Below are 24,354 nucleotides of genomic sequence, written 5' to 3' on the forward strand. Positions count from 1 at the left end.
ATTTTATTTTCATTAGCTATACCTTACTTGTAAACTTGTAAATTGCGTAAGCTAGAGTTGGTAATAAGGTCCCTCATTAAAAAGAATGAAACAAAAACGAATGTCGCGCCGTAGATATATGAACACGGGTCGTATAGGCACAAATTGATAAAATGTTTTAAGCTTGGTTTCGTGTAAATAAAATATTCACGCGTAAACTGTGAAAACAAAAGTTGTTTAATATTCTATTAAGGAAAGGTAGACCTTTTTAGTAAAACATTTGTACGTGTTTGTTGGAAAATTTGTCCCTTTCACAAGTTGCGTTCATTTATAATCCAAATCACAATTTCATCCACATGGCTTCGTATTTGATAATACAGACCGACTCCTGATAAGTTTTATTAGAGCACTTTACATGTCGACCGAAAACGTCTGATATTTTTTTGTAAACTCGAGATTTTTTATAAAACTTTTATAAATAAAGGGGAGGGAAAAGATGCTACGTAGGTTTGTATGTTTGTTTATTTGTTGCTCCTTCACGCAAAACTGCTGAATTGATTTTCATGAAACTTGACACACACATAGAGAATAACTTGGATTAACACATAGGATAGTTTTATCCTGGCAATCCCACAGGAACGTGAACTATACGGATTTTTCTTTAAAACGCGGGCGAAGACGCGGGTGGAAAGCTAGTTCTTAATATATCAATAATATATTTGAATTCATTTTAATGTATTCGTATATGAAGGTAAATGATATAAATAATACGTAAACGTTAAAATTTAAGCCATTAAGATTAACTTCACTGACATTATTTAAAAGCCATTGACATTGATGTTGACATTTAATTAAATTGCAATGTGCGGGCAATACGCCAGGCTGCTATTTCTCGAATTGTTTTTGAAGATCGCATCTTATAAAATTGTTCTGTCGAGAGAGAACCTAACTAGATACCTAACTAGAGACCACACTTCCATAACTTAGAAGACTTTACGAAGTGTTCAAGTTCAATTAAAGATTTTAACTAGTCAGAAAACGTGACGTTTAATTTAGTTTTTAGTACCTATGGAATAATAATCCTGTTAGGTACATGCTAATAAAATACAAAAGAAAACCCCACATAACAACGAATTACACGTTCCATCCGCCCTACCCACAAGAGGAAACAGGGCTTAACTCCAGCATTATCTTTGACTCGTAAAAATCGAACGGCCATCGCAATCGGCTAAAATACATTTCCTTTTAAAAATAAAATTTCAGGCCGCGCCAATACTAACTGGTATCCCCTTTCAAATATTCATATTATGACCGATGAAAGCCAGCAACTTTTTTTGAGAAATTATTTGTGGGATTGAAAACAAACGCCTCGGGCACTTTTATAGTGAAATATTTTTGCGTTTTTTAATGAATAAGTGAAACGCAATGGGAAAAAATATCGTGTCAGCAAAGTGTCGCTTCCTTGTAGTACGATATTAAAAAAATATTCAAATAGTAGTGTTTATAATTATTCAACTTTTGCACGCCTCATAAGCGAAGCGTTGAGGTGGGTACTACTGTCACTTCGCGCAAAACATCTGATTTTTCAAACTTAAAATGTCTTTATGTATCATACATTGCACTTGTAAGATAATACATACACACACATCTTAAGAAAAAACACTATTTTTAACATTCATGATATTTTTGATGTCATTTTTGTTATATAAACTAGTTAAAAAACAGTTTAAAAAAGTTCTGTCTTGGACGTCCGTGTGTCTGTATGTGCGGAGGATTTTCTTGTTAACACGATAGCGACCGAAATACTTTACTAATCGAGTCTTTTGCACGCCTCATAAGCGAAGCGTTGAGGTGGGTACTACTGTCGCTTCGCGCAAAACATCTGATTTTTCAAACTTTTTTTTTCTCTTACGCTTGAGTATGCTCAGGAATAGAACCCTTTCATTTTTCAGGGTCTGATTCGATGTGGTTTAATTGTTATTAAATAAACAAAAATAATAATTAATAAATAATTATTAAAAAAAAATTATGAGGCGTGCACTTTTGGATTTTCCAAATCATTTTTTGTGTTTATTGTGAGTTCACTGGTATGGTGAATATTCTGTGCATTATAATATTTTGTAAATGCGTAATAGGTAGACGAGGAGAAAATTCAGCAGTTTAATAATTATTATGATTACAAGTGTATTTGGAAATATTTACGAATTATGAAGCGAACAATTAATCCAATTTACATTAATTCTATTGAAATGTTTGTATCACAAAACAGTGAAGTGCTTTCAATAAAATACTACTGGATCAATTGTAAATTTGTTGTAAAAATTTATTGAACTATCATTATTTTTTAACAAATAACTAAAATGCTTTCAAATGGTCTGAACTATACAAAATTGAATGGGACAACCTTGAAGGCATTAATTTAAAAAACAAGAATCATCAAAATCGGTTCGCGCAGTCTAAATTTCTTAGATAACAAACCCAAAAGAGAAAACAGTCAAATTGCGAACCTCCTCCTTTTTTGCAGTCGGTTGAAAATAGAAGAAGCTGCATACAATAATTTCAGTCAGAACTAAAGCAGTATAAAGATAATCACATTGAGCATATTCAAGTTTTAATCCGTCTGTTAACGGGAAGTTATCGAATGCCGTCTTTATCGTTTCAGACTTTACGAAGCTCTATGGAGCCTGTAATCTCTTTAGAAACCTACCTGTCTTTTGTTATGTTATCGTTAAATGGGTGATATAAGAATAGACATACAATTCTCATGAATGTCGGTATCATGTATGAAATTACTGAAATGGACAAGATTTTCTTTTTGCAAAGTTATTACTTACCTATATTAGGTAAACACTCTATGAGCTTTTCATAACAATTTATAGTAATGACGTAGAACTAGTAATAAGATTTTACAACTTAAAACTCATACCTACGTTGAAAATAAAACTTTAATTTAATAGGCTATATTGTCTTGTTAATTACGTTATTTATACAAAAATCCTTTGAAATCTATTCCAAAGTATTATATGTCTAAAAATTAAAATATAAAACATACTAAAATGTATTTCGTACAATTAAATGTTTAGGTATTTGCTTCCCCATTATTAGTTCTCACGTTTCGTTTTTCCATGAAGATTATTGAGATTGATTTCAATACAAACAATAGAATAAAATAAATTCTAGGAACACATTAGACATTTCAATTCATTATTATTAAGAGCTAGCGCGCACGAGCAACTTTGTCTCCGCAACTATTTTAAGTCTCTCCCATCAATTTGTATGGGGAGTTGCGTCGCTACGTGCGCGCACTTTCATACTAGCCCATAGATGGGAGAGACAAAATAGTTGCGGAGACAAAGTTGCTCGTGCGCGCACTGTCTTAGTCTAATTTTTTGCTAATTTGACTGAATAGTCGTGAAATAATTTCTGTTTAATTTTAATTATTGTCGTATTGGAATTTAGAAAAAAGTGTCCTAAACACATAATATTATATTGACCAACAGCCGCACACTCATTAAAATTTCCTAGGAAACTGGAAGAGTCCTAAGAAAGATTTTTTTGGAAAATCGACCTTACTTTATCAATTAGAGAAGATATTAATTATCTTACAAAATTTAAATTTCTCTAGTTTGTAATATACTGTGACAGCATGGTAAACTATGGTGACAGTCAGTTAAAAAGTCGATTTTCCTTTTTAAGAGCTAGTGCTCACGAGCAACTTTGTCTCCGCAACTATTTTGTCTCTCCACCCATGGGCTAGTATGAAAGTGCGCGCACGTAGCGACGCAACTCCCCATACAAATTTGGGAGAGACAAAATAGTTGCGGAGACAAAGTTGCTCGTGAATGAAAATATTTTGTTATTTATACGGAGTGAAAACAATCTATATTATTTTCGATTTTAACTCGAATGTCGGGCAAGTGCGTATCAAGTGCGTAGCAGAAAGGCCACGATTTATTAATAAATATAGTCGCTGAGTCGCTACGTTTTGATTTGTTTCTTTACGTAATTGTACCTACAAACGATATAGACATTAAAATATTGAATACGTAACAAAGATAATAAGATATTTAGTAAATATATTCTTTTATCGCTTTCATTCTGTTCTTTTCAATTTGTCGAAATAATAATATAAAATATCCCTTTTTACATTTTGTGACTCCTTTTGTAATTATTATTGGTGATGGATTTATATTAAACGACTTTTAGTGACCAGTCACCCTTTTTACCAAATGTCCCTTATATCAATTTAAATTAATCTTTTCAATTAGATATATTTATATTGTGTTGTATATTGCAAAGTGCTTAAAACATTTTAGAAAACACACTTGTTTGATCTAAGGTTAATACGAATAATACTGTGATATGGACACATTTTGCTAGACCGCTACGCAAGCCAAATAAGTGCTAAAATTGCAGCTTTCTCAAACTCGCAAATATGTTTAAGATAATCAAGAATGACTACAAAAATAGAGTTCGACTACGATTATAGCTAAACACAATATTGTACAACGGCTACGTACCTACTGTCTAATGGCCATTGCATTCTTATTCTAACCGCAGTAGTTCCTAGAAATTAAATAAATTGATTTTCCAAATGACTGCTTACAAACAATGCTTAAGGAATGAAAAGCGCTTCATTCATCATGAAACTGTATGAAAGAGATCACTAACTAGCTATCAATAAGGCTGCCCTTTGTGCATAGTATATTTCTTTTTTTTTTTATGTATGAAAGTTTTATGTGCCTTTAATAATTTTATTTAACTCTTACGAAAATAATAACGGAATGTTGGTAAAGCGATATTGTCAATATCATCAAACGCAGTTGGCTGTGACCTTGTTAGCCGTAATATGATCATTCCTATCCTTGACCTCATTGTACCCATTATCACTCACATATTCAATACCTCCATTTCCACTAGCGTCTTTCCAAGTGTTTGGAGAGATGCACAAGTTATTCCATTGCCTAAAAAATCTAATCCTAATTCCTTTTCTGATTACCGTCCCATCTCTATATTACCTTTCCTCTCCAAAGTCCTTGAACGTCTTCTTCATAACCAACTCACCTCTTTCCTTAATACACACAATATCCTTAGTGATTTCCAATCTGGTTTCCGTCCTGGTCATAGTACGACTACAGCTCTTATCAAGGTTACTGACGACATTCGTGCTGGTATTGACAATAAGCAGCTCACAGTACTGACTCTGCTGGATTTCAGCAATGCCTTTACCACCGTTGACTTCGACATACTGTTGGGTTTGCTGCGTTTAATTAACATATCTCCTTCGGTAACTGACTGGTTTCGTTCCTACCTTACCGGTCGGAGGCAGCGTATCATGATAGGTTCTAAACACTCGTCTTGGCGCGCAGTCTCTGCTGGTGTTCCGCAAGGCGGTGTCCTGTCTCCTCTCCTCTTCTCCATTTTTATCAATTCCTTATGTTCCCGATTGACGGCTCTGTACCATATGTATGCAGACGATTTACAGATTTACACCCGTTCTACTATCAATGACTTACCTAAGGCAATAGATTTTTGTAATATTGAATTAGCTTCTATACTTAGTTGGTGCGATGATTTTGGACTTAAACTAAATCCTTCTAAAAGCAATGTCATCATAATCGGTAGTCCTTATCTTATTTCTGAAATCGACTGGGGTATTTTGCCTAGCGTCAAAATCGGTGGCGTAGTCTTGCCTTACCAAAAGGTAGTCAAAAACTTAGGTGTTCTGTTTGATCAAACGTTGTCCTGGTCTAATCATATCCAGGAATTGAGCCGTAGGATTTATGCCGCTTCCGCTACGCTCCGAAGACTCCGTAACTTTTTGCCCATTCCCACAAAAATTATGCTAGCACAATCCCTTCTACTCCCTATTCTTGACTACGCTGATGCATGCTTTCCTGATTTATCAGTAGAGCTAACTGATAAACTTGAGCGACTCCAAAATTTTTGTATTAGATTTATTTTCGGCCTTCGAAAATACGATCACGTTTCTATTTACAGAAAAAAGCTCAAGTGGCTCCCCATCCGTTTTCGCCGGAATCTTCATTTGTTGCAATTACTGTTCCGTATCCTTTTTGATCCTTCTACTCCTATTTATCTCAAAAACAATTTTTCCTTCCTGCACAATGAAAACTATACTCTTCGCTCGGCTGATAGACTCACCTTGAGTGTTCCAGTTCGACGTACTCACTTCTTCGCTAAATCATTTGTTGCCATTGCTGTCAATCTTTGGAATTCTTTGCCACTACCTATTAGAAAAGCTAAAAATGTATCTTCCTTTAAAAACCTTTTGCGACGACACTTTCTCACCACTGCTTTCAACTCGGCACATTAACTATGTTTTTAAATATATGTATTTATACACAGATATGTATGTATGTATGTATTTATAGTATTTTATATTTTGTTATATGTAGTATGTATGTATTTAATAATATTATATAGTATCATGTATATATATATATATAAATCATAGTCATATAAGTATATGTGTAATTTGTATGATGTATATATATTATTAATGTATAATATAATTGTGTATATTCGAGTGCAGTATATTTATCCTTAAGTATCTTTATTTATATATCTATCCGTAAATCTATTTTAATTATTAATTTTATTTTATTTAATTCTTTTTTTGTTTTGATTTTTTTATCCTTTCTTTTTTTTTCTACCACCTACCATTGTCATTTCAGTAAGCTTGTTACCTTTTGCCCAGGTTGCCTGGAAGAGATCACTTCTAAGTGATAAGGCCGCCTAATAAACTATACTGTTTTTTTTTGTTTTGTATACTTATATTAGCAATAAGTTTTATATGTATAGTTTTATTGAAGAGTAATAAATAAATAAATAAAATTAATAAAACACGCTCTTACTCCACGGCAAGCGTGTCAAACTTCAAGCAAATATAGCCCTAATTAAAATCAATGTACGTCACACAATAATTTGTCAATCATCGACGGGTGGCCGTTCACGCGACTGTAAGTGAAAAGAGGTGTGGTGTGCGGCACGCGACACGCGGTCGCGGGTTAGGCTAGGGAATGAGCGGATTGGTTCATTTATTTATTGAACAAGTGAATGAATGACTATTACTATTATTTATTGTGCATACAACACAGCCAAGAGAAGTTAACCTTTTGTGTCCTGTGGACAGAAAATTTTTATTTTGTTAGTTCCCACTGGGATCGAAAAACTCTTGAATTCAATGCTCAGTGCTCACGCTACTACAAAAACATAATGAGAAAAGTATTTAAAACAGGATTTTTCGTGAGAGTGATGGAAAGAATCTTTTCAGAGAGCAATCTCTGAAAAGATAGCCTATTCCTTGTACTATTTGTTTTAATTATAATATTTCCTCAAAAAATCGAATATATTTAAGAAAAAAGCATATGTGTTTCTTAAAGGCCAAAAGCACATCGCTACCTAATTCACGGTTAGCTCCACCTTTCTCCATAAGACCGTTTTTATCCCATCCCATTCCCCTCTATGGTAGACAACACCCATAACGTATGTTATGGACGTCTATGGGCGACGCACTTTGCCATCAACATCGGCCATCTGCTCGTTTGCCTTCCAATACTATCAAAAATACGATAGAATATTATCAGTCACTACAAACATGTAACAAGGCGTCCCTTTTTCCAGCCGGTACCATAAACCTAAAAATATTGCATGTCCTTCAATAAACGCTTTTTTCAGAGCCACAACGTACTAACGATGCGCGATAATTAAACGCTAAAGTGCATCTCCGGTGCTCACTCGCTGCCAGCAAACCGCTCGATCGATGAATAAACGTTCAACCTTCTTACAAACGTATTAAATGATTATTTTTCTAAAGAAATTGCAAGTATTAATAGTATCTACTCGATACTATTAATACTTGCAATTTCTTTAGACCTACGTCTATGATTAGATCACACGCATAGGAAAATGACGTCATAGTCTAAGCGATGCGTTAAATAGAGAGAGGTAGCTTAAGAGCTGCTTAACTCTGAAGTAGTAACCTCGAAAGTCTTCAAAATCTTTATATACTTTGTTAAAAAGGGAGTCTTACGTAATAATTTCTTACATAATAATGGTATCAATATTCGTAGCACAAAACTATCTCGTAGAAAAATTTACGTAAGCTTTTTTTACAAATATAGCAACAAACATATAAAATTTAGTTTTCAAATTATTAATTTCACATAATTAATAATTATGTGATGAATACACAGAATTATTTGCAAAATCATTCTACAATCTAAATGTTATTACAAAAGCTTTTCCGCGAAATTTCACATGTGTTCATTTATTTTAAGTCAACATACATTTTAATTAAAATGGCATGCCATTATCAGGATATTTATCTATCGATATCGCAAAAACGAGTTAACAATTAAAGAGGCCTGTAAATCAAATTAATGTTGGGGGAGCGTATCCAACGTATTGGAATTTTACCGATATTCTGACTTTTATGTTTTTAAAGCTTAAATTACAATATCGTTGGTATTTAAAAAATTACACACAATACTATTTATTATAGAGATGACTCTTGCCTTCTATTCTATTCAAAATCTTGGTTGGGTCTTATTGACGTCACATTTCATATTTTTTTTGTATTCTTAATCTTTAATTCTTTATGCGTAGATCCGAGAGGTCTAGAGGGTACTAAGTAGTTCAGTAGCCGGCGCAATTAAAATGAAAAAAGTTCTGCTTTTAGAGCCACAAGGAATATTAACTACCAGCAACAAAAATGTGAAAATTATCATCCTATAACAACTAAAAATACGAAATCACGATCACGATGTACCTAATTATAATGTAGTCTACAAAAGATGAGAAAAAAAAATGTGATTGTTTTTAAAGCTTTTTAAAAATCTAGTCGTACACAGTTGAATGGAATATAATTAGTCCTTTATCACTCCAGCGAACAGATGAAATCCAGAGTCCTGTAAAATGATTATAATTGTCACATTCTGTGGGACAATTGTAATTTCCCAGGCTAAATCCGCCATTTCAACTGACGCTTTTAAATTCCCTTTATTATAATGCGTGGGTTGAAATATATCTGTCATAACTCGGTGTACCCCGCGGACACAGGCTCCAAAATATAAATGAAAAAATCGTCCTACTTACGTGTGACGAATTGCGCGAACGTGGACTAATTTGCAGAAAAAGCAATGAGTGAAAGGAGCCCTCGTTGTAATATTTATATTGGACATGGAAGTCTGAATGAATAATTATTTTTGTAATTTGTTAGGTTTCTTTGTGAAATTCAAAATACATAACAAAAGGCCTGGTAAGACTTTCATCATAGCATTCGTTGGCATGTTGAAAATATATTCTAACCACTTTAGAATTTATTTTTGTATGAGTAAAATCAACGACGTCATAACCTAATATAGCATGTTGAAAAGAAAATGATTCTAAGATCAAAGTCTTCGTTGTTAAATTTCTTTCAACCAAACAAAAAGAACAGAAAACCCATACTTCTAACTAACACAACGCATGCCGTATCAGCATTTAGTATACCAGTTTCGAAACTTAACAACCGATGAATAAAAGGCCATCTCATATTCATAACGCCGGAGCGGGCTATAAATTGTTCAGTAATGAATGTTCCCGCCAATAAAAACTCCCACATTATATGATACAGGGGGATTTATGGCGCCGCATCGCCTCCTGGAAATTTTAACGTTGCCGTGCGAATGACGCGTAATTCGCGGTTTTGGACGCCGAAGTGTGGACTATTATTTGACGCAGAACATGACCAGTGTCTCTTACACTATGCGTGTTTGCCAAATGGTTTAGTGCGGTAAAATATTAGTTTACCAACGGGAAAATTTTATAGCGTTTAATAGTGAATGCTGAATGTAGGTTGCGATAATTTTCTTATGTTTGATAATATGTGTAAGACACACTAATGACTAAATAATTAGATTTCTATTGTCTCATAAAAATTAAAATATTTTATGGTAATACGTAAAAAGGTCACATTGCGTAGCATTGACAATACAATTACAAATACAAAATTTTCCATATAAAACCCTTCACTGAATTTAATTAAAAGAAATGTTAATTTATTTATACTTCAGTGCGACAGCACTAAATCGTATATTTAATCAGAGCCGGAGATAATTAGATAAGCTTGCCGATACAATAGTTTCTATTTCTAAGCCGCGCCGGGCTGATTGGAGGATAAATCCATTGCGACAGGCGTCGAAGGAGTTTATTGAAAAATATTTTCATAAAGCTCGACGCCGACCGTATTCATGAATATTTATGTCGTGTTGAATATTCAGGGACGACACTAGCAATTGAAAACATGCTGGAGGGCTCCGATTGTCGCGTCGCCCGCAACCGCAGTCCGAATCCCGCCAAATATTCCAATACGGAATCAGCATTTAAAAGTCAGCCGATTGATCGCAGATCTTGTCCCCGTTGTGAGCCGTTATCATCTTCATTTGGCAGTTTTTGCGTTACCTCGTTAAAATGTGCACAAAAAAGCTTATAGGGCTTGAACCAGTTGTAACTCTGTCGCACTGTGTTATAGTAAGGTCGTGTTATGGTTTTAATAATTATTGTGTTCTCTGATTTTGTGCACTACTTAAAGCTTGAACATATACCATAAGATTAAAAATTTAAATGAACGTTACTGTCGTCAGTGCCGAACTAAATGAATACCTATACCAATAAATAATATTTATGTCAGCGTTCTCCATAAATCGCTTCTCTAAAAAGTATATTTGGCAGTGAATCGCGAAAAGAAATTGCCCTAAAAATGGCTTCAACGCTATTCCAGTCTGTATCTCACTGAAAATAATCAAGAAGCCGAAATAATGGCCGGTCATTAGCGAAATAATCTACAATAAAATAGAAAATTATTCCTGCAACGAATCAGGTGGTCGTAGACCGCACGAAGGAGGAAAACAACTAAGACTACAAGAAATAATGAATCGACGCAGCGCAGAGCGGGTAGCTTCACTAATGTGCCCAACTTTATTCAAATTGCTTTCATTAATAGCTCTACTTTGCCGTGCTGTGTGCCTACCGTCATGAATCTTAATTATTTATTTGTTAAACTAAAACAGCTCAAGTGTTGCATCAATATTAAATTTTAATGTTCCTCTTTATTGCGGAATGTGTTTATTACACTTTTTGAAATATATAATCATTTATTTATTTTTATAACCTAATATTTAACTACATAAATTAATATTTGAAATACGATATTCAATTTTGGACTACTCACTTATATTTTATATTTAAAAGAGGAGGGGTTTTGTTAACAGAGAGATTATTTGATGTACCTATTTTATACTAAAATAAAAAATATTCAATAACTCTTGTTTAAAATATCAGCATCATTTGATTAATACGTAATATAACGTGAAGACGAGCATTAGCTTTTATCCAATAATTGCTAATCCTCGGAGTGCTCACATAATCCTTCGATAGCAAAAATCTGTAGCTTCAATTGGAAATTAGATAGGTTCGAGCCTAGTTCTATTACATAGGGTTTCACCTCCCTGATTGCAAAAAGGAAAGTTCTCAAGGGTTTTATCAGAAAGATTGTGAGTCTAATGAAGGAGGGTGTGACGAAGCAGGACTCCAATTAATTATTTGTCACACACCCCCATTTCCCTGATCAATCAAGGTTTTCCTCTAGCCTAGCAAAGCTTTTTATTTTGTTAGTATATATTTCATTTTCAAAATTAGTTGCTCGAGGTTATTAATGAATAAATTCGCAGCTTTTTTGGGTGACATTTGCCGTAGCAATCATTTATCATACGTGGAAATCGATGTTTTTTCCTAAAAGTTAGCTTTATTTGCTCTTGGTGATAATAATATTAACAAGATTATTTTACGTAGAAACCTATTTATGTTTTCTTTATAACTGTAGACATAATTTAAATAATCTTCCTTAAGTTCTTCTACACTTTCTACTTTTTATTGCTTCGTTGTTTCTGAGAAATTTCTGTGAAAATAAGATTTCAAATATTGCTTAATCCAAACAGGTTGTTTCAATTTCGTCTAAGAGACATTAATCTTCGAAGAATTCCACATAAAGCACATGTCACAGTAACAAACGTAGTGTCCAGGAGCAGAAGCTAAATTAGGCTAGGCCAAATGATGCCAGATATTTATGAGAACAACCCTAGATCAAAATGTTCAATTACGTATATCCGAGCTCACAGCTTAATCTGTCGCTTTGGCCTTGCTCGTTAATCAATCTTTTTTCTCCGGGATGGGCAAATCCCGCGTGCTGCAAGGAAACCGGGTAAGATTTATGCAGTCCATTCCGACAGCAAACAGTAATAAATTTGACGGTTAATTGTTGACCGCGGAACTTCATCTGGCTGTTTTAAATGTTAAAAACGCTTCAAGACTGCTGGGAACGGGAACTAATGAGCGAAACGTTCAGTTTTGTCAGCGGATCTAGTTTTTGCGACGGGGCTTTACTGCTGCAATTTTACTTTTAAAGTTTTATTAATTATGGTGCTACGTATCGCCTTAATTTGAAGCTGTAAATAATACAGATTTCTGAAGTATGTTTATGGCCAAGAATATGTTTTCTCGTAGTAAACCTAGACTTCATAAATATTATTTAACTGATATTATAGTCTAATTTGGAGAAGAACAGCACTTCAAAGGCAATCGTGGAAGAGTTTGGAGGAGGCTTTTGTCGAAAGGCAAGCAAGATACCCAGAAGAAACCTAGTTAAGCTATTAAATTATTGTTACTTGTAAATTTTCTTGCAATAAAGGTTATATATATTATAGTCTAATTTACCATTGTCTATGGTGTCATAGTTAAAAGCAAGTGAAGAAATATAAATTGTCTCTTAAATCTAATTACACATTGTGCACAAATGCCAAACCAAAATGGCGCGTAATATCTTTGTCTAAGTCCACCTGCTTATCCAATTTATTTTGTTCCTGACAGGTGAAACATCGAGTGCGCCGTGTTTGGCTGTATCGTCTCCGAGCAGATCTGGACCGGTGCCGATTTCCACACCAGTTAGTATGCTTTATTTATTAGATTTTGGTACTAGTTCTTATGGTAATTTAGTTAAAAAGTCTATGCTCTGGAGCTAAATGCCCTGTGAAGTGCGTTCACGTGTTTTCTTGGATATAAGTTATTTATTATACTGTTTTAAAAGTTGAGAATATCTTTAATTCTAATACCGGTCTGTTCGGTTCAAAGAAATATATTTAAACACGAAAGATATGGAGATTGGCAAAGAACACTTTAAAGGGATTACAATTTTTACCACCTCCTTATAACTTATCTATACTTAAAGCACACTGCAGTACTTGCAATTAGCGACCTAATAGATACATAGTTGCATCTGTTAATTTCGCTTAGTTTAGTGCAGAGGTAATACAAGGTCTGGCCTGCATTATGGCCGCATTAGCACGGCTATTAACTGTGGCAATGCTACCACTGTCTTGGGCACATTTCCTTGGTAATGTTGCTTTGGATGTGTAACTGTGGTTTATGTTTACTAATCTTGTAAGGTGATCTCAGAAATGGTATTGGAAATTGTATGTCTTTGAAGTATTTGCACGGACGATGGAATGTAAATTATTTGCATATTCAATGACTTTTTGATGCATTCTTTAGTTGAACTACAATTATTAACTATCATTTTAATGTGTCTGCAGTAGCTTTTACTTCAAAGGGATATTATAAATATGAATTTAGATTTTTGATTCATTAAATTTTTGATAAATAGGTACCTGCTATAGTTTACGTTATTATAATAAATTCTTTTAAACAATTACCTATTCAAGATCGAAATAAACAAGCCTATCGAAATAAAACATTTCTCATGCAGGCTTTAATAAAATGGAGTGAAATCTCGAAATCGGTCAAGACAGAATAAATAGCGCGTTATATTAAAAACGTAAGAGGATTTGTAAGATCAAAAGGATTATAGGCTCAGTGAAACGTTTTTATCACTCCGTAATAACATTTCATTTTTCGCAATGTCTTGGAGGAAATTGTACCGTAATTGTGAATCCCGAATCAGTACAGTAAAAGTTACTAGTGATTTCTATAGGCTCAAAGACTGATCTGGGTCTGTATAGAACTAAATAATTTTGAGGCTAAATGTTTGAGCTTTTACCTTCCAAATATTACGAAATACAGAGAACAATATTTGTATAAACTAACAATAGTTATTTTATATCATATAACTTCTTTGAAGAAATTTGAAGCAAGATTTCAATCAAACCAAACCTCCTATTGTCAAATTTGATTTTAACTTAGTTTCATAATATTAAATTAGTTTTATTCCACTAATTAAAATAAAAGCAACGTCATTAGAATCCAAGTGCTTGCCGCCAAAATTGCAAAAGTATCAGCAAATTTATACTGCGACCGAATTAACCTTCGCGATCAGACTTTTGACGAGTTCGTATTAAAATTCCTCTCGTTTTGCTTTATCGTTTAGTAACTCGGTTAACAGTTCTGTTTGATGAGGACTTGCTAAAGTAAATGATTCACAGTACAAATAGCAGAACTTTGACGCGAGCAGGTATGGAGTTTTCTTGTAGGAAATTAGTAACTCGAAATTAGTTTTAGGCTTGAGTTGACTTGTTTGACTTGTTGTATCATTATTAAATCCAAATGTTGGGTGTTTCTTGGTAATTTCTAATTGATGTGATATTTGCTATCAAAGGTTTTTTGAATTAATTTATGTTTTGTAAATTGTTATTACACTGTTTATAAGGATAATAAAAGCTTGTAAAAGCTATCAGTTGTGATATCTGTTTATTTCAATGTTTCAAAAAAAGTTATATTTCCAATAATTATCAATTTTCATTACAGTTTCAAATATCATTAAACACTACTAGAAACCCGATATAATAAAAAAATTATGATAAACACTACCCAATAAAAATCATTTGGTTTCAACAAATCACCTATGTCAACATCTACGTTAGCATTTACAAAGACACACATTTCTATATTAAATGTTCGCATTCGCGAAGATCTTAAGAGCTCGTATCAAGAATGGCTCGTAAAAAGAAGTTATTGGCCGTCAACCGTAAAGATACCGCGGACTGCCCACTGACGGACTCAATCGTGGTCGTAAAACAAAGACCTATATCAAATGTGGGGTATAACTGACTGCGCATTTTTCAGGCAAATCTAATCTACGCAGAGTGATTGTCACAGCCCTAGGTTTTATTATTGACTGTTCTCGTAAAAAACTAAATTGATCGAATGTTGTCCATATCTAGTTATTTGTACTTTTATGTTGTAGTTATTAAAATTTTAAATGAACTAACACTTTAATGCAAAGGCAATGCTGAAAACTAAGCAAATTCTCGAAAAGCAGCAAGAAGTGTGATTATCACGAGCGTATTTTTTACTATTTTTAATAAAGCTACTGGCATCAAAATATATCTGCATAAAAACTGGAATATAGTTTGGTCAGATTCCAACTTTATTCTAATTCAATCTACGTTTACTAAAAACGAAATCTTATAAATTGGAACACATTTACAGATTCATTCCATAAAGCTATATCAAACGCATATATCCAGATATTTTCGATTATTACCCTCTCTTCTTGGACACTACATAAACTTGTGAGGGTCACGACATAACTCTGGTGCCGAGTGTTCTAAATTCAGGAATGGAACAAGATGTCCAATTGATTTGTGCCTTTAATTTTCAACTGGGTATTTTACACCCGCCTCGCAGATCACGCACAGAATCGCTAAAATGCATCTGTTACGTCGATATCGCATCCATTATTACAATTTTCCAACATATATTAGTGGATATTGCGATTTTATTCCTTGATAGCTTTATCTGCATGCTCCCTTTATTGCAGCTATAGTTCAAGTGAACAGTAAATAGTTTTTACAAAAGCAGGCTTGTAAGTTTAGCGATAGACTGATGAAGAACGACAAATTGTTTGTTAAAAGTCAATTATTCATTCAACATTAACTAGCTTTGCTCAAATTTTATCTGAAGCCTTGGACATTTTATTCTAATAATAATAATATTTCCTAAACCTTATTATGAGGAGATAAGTATTTCAGAAACATACAGTAATTAATGTAATTACCTTTAGCCACTTTTTGCGATACTATCAAATTATAATTGTATCCATATAATAAAACAAAAGAACTCACATGATCGTTTCATAAGTACCATCGGACGTCTCAAATAGAGCATTAAGCCGGATTCGAGTAAGTGCGATAAATCCACCTGTCTGCTGATTAACCGTGTCGCCTCGACGGCTCGAGGGCGCTTTTTAATTAACGCGATAGTTTTATCAGACTGTTCCTTTGTCCACACCCCTTGAGGTAGAAGTACGACCTGCAAACGGGCGAAATCCGATCTCCATGATTAATTTGATCCAATTTTCTTATTAATTGCACCGTGAGGATTGAGAGTAATTTAGAATTATCAATTTTTAAATAGGTCTTGGGGATTTTATTCGGCGATACTAGACTAGAGCTAAATTGATGCGTTATTTTGGAAAAATATCCTTAATTTTTTGATGGATGATTTGGTTTACCAAAGTAATTTAGATATTAACATGACAGCAAAATTAACATTATCCTCAGTTTTAAATAATTGAAATCCAAACTGTTAAATTCATTTAAGAGAGAATATATAAGTTGCCGAAGAACATGGAAACTAGCTGTACGTCCCACATCTGCCAACAGAATTACAGATGTAATGTAACACGCTGAAAGTTCGCTCGTTTCGTAGCCAAGTGCGGTTGATAAATGATAGTTAAGGTAACTAATTCATTGGCCATTTATCACTGGAACAATGATACCTGCTGTTTCAACATATTTACTTCTGGTCGCAATAACTTTATTTGTAGAACTTGAGCCTCGTTTGTAGAGCAAAAAAAGACTTGAGTGTAAAATTTTTGAAATTGTGGGTGTTGACAATAAATTTTTCCCGTAATAATCGAGGTAGCAACAATTTTACACATATAATAAACTTCATCTACTTACGTAGCAGATGAAGTTTATTATATAACTTCTCCTGCTAGTATTATTAGATTACGTATTGTCTGATATCATAAGAAACATCAAAATGTTTCAATAGCACAATAAATTGAAAGTTTTTATGCATTTATCGCAGCCAATTAACTGAGCTTTTCAAGCCTACCCTCTTTATTAAAATTGTCGTTTAATAAACAAGTCTAAACAGTGGATTAATAGCAGATTTATCACTATTATTTAAAACTAGCTGTCCGCCCCGGCTTCGCCCGTGGTACATATTTCGCATTAAAAAGTAGCCTATGATCTTTCTCAGGGTCTAAAGATTGTCTGTGCCAAATTTCATCAAAATCAGTCCAGTAGTTTATGCGTGAACACCATACATACATATATATATAATTACAAAGCTTTCTTTTGTATAATGTTAGTATAGATGTATCTCTGTCCACAGGCCTGCAACGGCCCGGGCGCGTCGTGGACGTGGGGCGCGCGAGCCACGACTCCCGGAGTCACGCTCGGTAGAAGCGCCTCCGCGTCCCTCCGCGTCACACCGGCGACCGACCTCAATGTGGACGCCATTAAGGAGAAGCTGCTAGATAACCGTATCCCGGAGTCTTGTGTTTAGAATTGGAGAAAAGCATGATTCACGCTACATCGTGCCGACAAATGAAACAATATACATATACATTTCAACGCTGGGACTCGTCCGGGCCACATAGATCACTTCATATAAAAAACTATACAATAATTTAGAAATTAAAGATTTTAACGGATTTTAAGCGGGATTTATTCATGGTAATATTATCCCGAAGTTTCGCTTTGCAGCGAGTGTGGTCACGGGGAGACTAAGAATCCGTTAAAATCTTTAATTTCTAAATGTATACAAGCGTAAAATCAAACACAAGAAAATACTAAGTATACAATAATGTTTGATCGAGTGCCGGACAGGGCACGGCCCGTTCGTAACACGGTGTGGCGTAAATCAGCCTTAACTGTACCGTGTAGCCTTAACATCAGGTTAGATCGCGGTTGTCCAGAATATACTCTGTGACGCAATATGGCCTAACTTCTCTTGTTTCTGGCGTTGGACTTGATTATTGACACATGTTTTTTTTTTATGATTGTTTAGTTGTTTTTTAATGTGACACGTGGAAATGTTATGTTTTTTGTATATTGTGTTCTTTGTGACTAGTGAAATGTTATGTAATATTCAATGCGATTCTTCAGACTGTTTTATTGTTAATTCGGAAATGTAATCAAATTTGTGTGAACTCTATAATTAAGTTTGATGTAACAACAATATTAAAATTGAATTTGATATTTTTGGTTTTATGGCATTCAATTATAAATTTATATCTTTTTTATATTATTAAAATTGTTACAAAAAGGATTTTCTTAAAAACTTATTTCCAGTCAGCACATGATAACGGAAAAATCTAAATTATGAATGTGGTAATGAAATAAATTTTCAAAGTAACAATTTAATTAGATTATTATTTTCATTTTCTCTGTAAAATGTCATTGATAATAATTATTATTTACCAAAGGAGATATTTCAAAAAGGTACTTTGTACACTAAATTTACTACTTTCTACGACAGCCACTAAATCGATTACTCGCTTCAAAATATCCATAGAGTCAATAGAATATAGCACTATATAAAATAATATATAAAAACCAGACTGAATACAAAATTAATATTTCAATATTCGACACATAATGTATAAATGCAATGTATATAGTGCAAAGCTTGAATGAAATATCTCCTTCAAAAATAATCGCCTTCTTTTATTTTCTCCATTTTCATAATCCAAACTTTGTTCAAAGCGTAATGTGTCAAATATGATTTGCTCTCCAATAATAAAAATAGTAGTTAATGAAAAATTTTCGTCAATAAGCCGAATATCCGATTTTGAAAGAACCAATGACTAATTTCATGTCATACAAACGAATCAGAAGTGAAACAGTAAACTTTCAAACAGCTTTAATTAAGTTAAACCGAAAACCGATTTTACGTTTCATTTATCGAGTGCATTTGAACGGCGAATTTGCAATTTTTAATTTTTGCCAATTCACGAAAAATCGGATATTCAAGAACCTTCCTAAGTCGATAGTTCTCTTAAACGTTTCGTTACTGTGATGTACATAGTAGGTTGTAAGTGACTGAGTCTTTGCCACTTTTTTACATGTCTACGACTTAGAATAAATGTAAAAGATAATAATAATTAATTGGACTCGTGTGTGACAGTTGTAAATAATCTGGAAAGATCCGGTCTTTGGAACATGGCGTGTTGTATGTATCTTGTATAGATTTGAATTTCGTATTCGGTTCGACGGTAAAATAACTCGACTCATGTATATAGATATACTTTTTGTTTGAAAACATATCATTTTTAGAAATGACAAAGAGTAGTTTAAAATGAGTGAATTTTAAATAGGACATATCACTTTTTACATATCCTGTCACACTATCTTTGTGTTCACAAATTACTAAAGTTAATAAGTAAATTATTACATCAGAAAAATGTTTTATTATATTTGTTATATATTTGCTCTATTATTCCAGATATTATTCAATGAAGAACTTGCTTTTCATATCTCTAAAATAATTAACAAAATTACGTATGGCTATTATGTGTCATTGTTTCAGGATTCATAGAAATTAGATAAATAATTGTATTATGTGGTATTCGGTTTTGTTTACTTCTTTTCTTTGAAAAATTATATGACACAAATTATAATATGTACCTATGCTTATATAAATTTAGTAAATGTGCCGATGCTAATATTTTGAATGAATATCAACAAAACGATAATGATCATCATAATAATTATATATTGATTATTTCAAATTATTTTATTTATTACTAGTTAGTTGTACACAAAACAAATTGTATCTATCGAACTTATTTTATCATCGAACGATTGGTCTCAGAAACTTAGCTTAGACATAATTTAGGTAGCTATAATTATAAGTGATTTGTTAATATAAAGTTTAAAACTCAAAGAGTTCGCCCTACTGTTATTTATTTTGGACGAGATTAAAGGTTGTCTTGGAAATATTTTGTCTTATTTAAAAACCCTTTTCACCCAATTTAATGACTCGTATTCTGTTATTCCAATAGATCCAGTCTATTTTGGACGCATATAAAATTTTCCTGGTATTTGGAAAATAAAAGCGAAAACAAATGGAAAATATTATGATTGCTGCTTAACCTGCCTAAAGGCCTTCACTTACAAAATTACAACGAGGAAAAGTAAGAAGTAGGCTTACAATCTCTAGCAGTCTCCACTTACAAAAAAAAATAACTTGTAAAAATGGCCTTCTGCCTATTTCACAAGGTTTCCGTAAGAAAACGAGAGTAGAGTAGTATTTAATAAACCGGCCAAGTGCGAGTCGGGCTCGCGCACAAAGGGTTCCGTAGCAGCAAATATAATAAATTACAGTTAAATCAACCTATCTCAAAAACTATAAGAGATACTTTGATCAAACCAAAAATCGTTGAAAGAGTTAATTAGCATGCATCACCTCTATTTTTTTTAGAATTTTATACCCCGTAGTTATAAAAATAGAGGGGGGGGGACATACTTTTTACGACTTTGAGAGCTGATATCTCAAAAACCGTTCACTTTAAGAAAAATGTTTTTTAGAAAACTTTATATCATTTTAAAAGACCTTTCCATTGATACCCCACACGGGTATGTACATCGAAAAAAAAAATTTCATCCCTCAGTTACATGTATGGGGGGCCCCACCCCCAATTCTTTTTTTTACTATTTAGTGTCATATTTTTGTAGCGGTTCATACAACACATATTCCCATCAAATTTCATCACTGTAGTACTTATAGTTTCCGAGTAAATCGGCTGTGACAGACGGACAGACGGACAGACGGACATGACGAAACTATAAGGGTTCCGTTTTTGCCATTTTGGCTACGGAACCCTAAAAATGAAAATTAAAAAAGCAGCAATTTCACTGCTCATACCGTATTGATCTTTTAAGCAAGATCGAGGTCTATTATTTATCCAAACTAATATTATAAACGGGAAACATTTGTGTTCTTGCATCTATGTTTGTACACACAAACTACATACTGATTGCACCGATTTTAAAAATTCTTTCATAAACAGAAAGTTATATTTTCCAAAGTCTATATTTATTTCGTACTAGCTTCCGCCCGCGACTCCGTCCGCGCGGAAAAATTAAGATTTTTTTTTTCTACGTATTTTTCCGGGATTAAAAGTATCCTATTTTATGCCCAGGATAATAAGGTATAATTATACCAAGTTTCATCGAAATCGAACCGTTAGTTTTCACGTGATGCCTTCACATACAGACAGACAGACAGACAAAAATTTTTTTTATCACATATTTGGGTTTGGTATCGATCCAGTAACACCCCCTACTATTTATTTTTTCAATATTTTCAATGTACAGAATTAACCCTTCTACAGATTTATTATATGTATATTGTATAGATTTATCCAGGGCGAGACCGAAACGAGCGGCTAGTTATCAGATATATATAGGCCCAATGCAGTCAAAATGTCATAAAATCACACATAAAACATAGAAACCCACAACTTTAATTCGCAATTTTCAGTCTCACAAGTTTTCAACCCAGCTACACTGAATACGAATCGCTACCAAAAAACAATAAGACAGTATCATTGTTCTATTGAATCATGAGCCGAGGTCCAGGCGCGACCACATCCGTTCTGTTACGAGCTCGTAATTTACAGCCGGATCTACAGGCTACTTCTTCGCTGCAGTTGCGCTATTATATTCGTTTTTGTATGTTTGTTAATATGGGGATTTGTTTATACATGATTTTGGGTAAGAAGTGTTAGTGTTGTATTGTAAAGAAGCTAATTTATAGCTTATGGGTACACATATTCTTTTTTGGAAATCTCGTGGTATTTTATTATGGTCATAATTATTATATTATTATTAATGTGAAGTAACTGTTTTTTTTATTAGATAATAATTAGTGTGTTTTGTTGTTCTTTTAATATAAGGTTATTAATTTATTATGTATGTAATTTGCCAACATTCTTTTAGGAAAACATATTAATACTACGTTCAAAGCAAATTCTAGTAGTAACAATTAAGTACCTACCTCTCTATGCCAATAACTAGAATCAAACTCGTACACTACTGTTTTATTTCATTTTTGTGTCACCTTCGTATGTGAATATAAACTATCTCATTATATTATGTAATTAAGAAATGCTGAAAGTTTTTCTTTACACATTGCGTCTTTTTAAAAACGACAAGGCACGATATAATTTAATGATGTAATTTTTGACCATGAAAAGATTCTCCATTTAGAGATGAAAAAGAACAGATATATTTAAATACCTTCTTATACATGTAAAATGATAACTCAAAATGGTATCTTTGTTTTTACTTAAGCCATCAGTTGGATGTTTTCTTAATTCACTTATTACACACTTAGCATTGTAAGGATGATCAGTAATGAGTATAAGCGTTATAAATGGGGTGCCATGTACCCGTAGTACATAACTAGAGTTACAAATTGAGACTTATGAATAAGCTTATAAGGTTGGGATTGGTATATTTGTTGGAAATGTAAAGGTGCATATACAATAATAAATATTAATTATAAATTGCAATATATAAATTAATAAATAAACACAAAACCCTATTGTTAAGTTCAAGATAGATTTTAAAATAGTTTTCTTATGAATGTTTTGCGTAAAACTGTACTTGTATTATATTTTACTTCCTACTAAAAATAATGAAACAACAACAACAAACATTTAAAATACACTATAACCACTGAATTAATTGGTTCATTACCCTTAACAATAGATCTCCTTTTATGTAAGTCAAAATATAGGTAGTTTTTCATCCGTTTGTTTTAATAGTATTATAGCCACAAAAATCCAGTTCTATAAACATTCCCTATCATTCCTTAAATTTACTAATAATTTGCAACATAACCACAGATGAAGAATTTCTCTACTTACTACGCTTATAATTTTTAATACCCCGCGTGTGTACACGCGCCCCAACAAGAGAGCAGTCGTTAGGGTAGATGACACAAATGAATCATAATGGCGTCAAGGCTCGTAAAGGCTTTTATTGTCGTTCCAGCGCACTCGAGCTAAGTATCATTTGAATGAATGTGGGTTTTTGTTGCGAAGAATTAGGGATATTGCGTAACTCTATCCTAATGTGTTGGTGCAGTACAGTTTTAAATTGCAAGTGACCTTTATGGGTAGATGCGCTTTCGTTATAGAGCCCGTGTAGTCTGGTCGTTTTCGTTTTGATTTTATGAATTTTTCATTATGGAACTAGGATTAAGATTGAACCAATATTTAGTAACTTCAGTGTCAGTAGTATGAGAGAGTTACCCATGAATGACCACACATTCTCAAATAGAGATGCATGCTACAAATTGTTAACCACCGCTGTTATTTAGAATACCTTTTAAAAATTACATAATATTAAGTATGACCAGAACCTTTTCGTTTTTAAGATTTAATAAAATATATCTACAAATTCAATAAAAAATATATAGTGGGAATACCTATTTGGTGGTTAAAATAAAAAGATTCTTAACTAAATATGGGAAGGGTTGAAAAAATAAAACACAGTCTCAAAATAATCTATTTATTGCCATCATTTTAATGTTAATAATAAGTAACTATACATTCATATTTTCCTTTAATATTAAGACGATACGTTACATGTTAAAATAATACATTGTATAATACCATAGTTTTATAAATATTTGAATATTTTAAATTCGATAATTTGCTACTAGTGATTTTTGCTTGCAGCCAAACAAAGTGCAAAATTTAATGGCACAAAAATAAGGCACCTATATATGTAATAGTTCTGTTATAAATATATTTTTTCTTATACATGTTTAATGTATCTTTTATTTTCAATTCCTATAATATTGATTAAAGAAAAATAACACTCTTAACAATATATTATTAGAAAATAAACCCGTACTTTAACTAAAATGGTGACATTCTAATTTTTATTTTATCTTCAAACATAAATTACACAAATCCACTATTTTATCTATTTATAAAGATATTTAAATATGTAGAAATAAGTTTATTTCATAAAATTCGCATTAAAAATATTTATATTATCATAAAGGTAAGGCCACTTTAATTTTATCTACTATTAAAATACATTTCTACATAAAAGATACTAATTCAAAAATATATCATCAATAAAAATACATTTAATGTAAAGGCAACTTTATATTTTTTGTCATTTTTTTATTTTTTATTTTTTCTCAGACAATGCTACATAATATGTATCTTCAATAAATATCAATAAAAATTCAATGTATAGGCAACTTTATATTTTTTGTAATTTTTTTTATATTTTATAATTAGTAGACATATTTTTTGACATTTTT

At 32.7% G+C, this 24,354-nt stretch overlaps 1 protein-coding gene across 1 annotated transcript in view; it reads left to right on the forward strand.

Annotated features, from left to right (window-relative positions):
- Positions 1–17,568, forward strand: part of LOC149910106 (uncharacterized) — a 47,373-nt gene extending 29,805 nt beyond the window's left edge. The window contains exons 6-7 of the mRNA XM_090108715.1: positions 12,907–12,980; positions 17,395–17,568. Coding sequence (XP_089964841.1) covers positions 12,907–12,980; positions 17,395–17,568 — 248 coding nt within the window. The remainder of the gene's footprint in view (positions 1–12,906; positions 12,981–17,394) is intronic.
- The last annotated feature ends 6,786 nt before the right edge of the window (positions 17,569–24,354 follow it).

Source organism: Colias eurytheme, chromosome 2 (assembly GCF_061535395.1).
Source record: "Colias eurytheme isolate Ceu_HAF_F1 chromosome 2, ilColEury1 Martin Lab GWU primary, whole genome shotgun sequence".
NCBI classification, from domain to species: domain Eukaryota; kingdom Metazoa; phylum Arthropoda; class Insecta; order Lepidoptera; family Pieridae; genus Colias; species Colias eurytheme.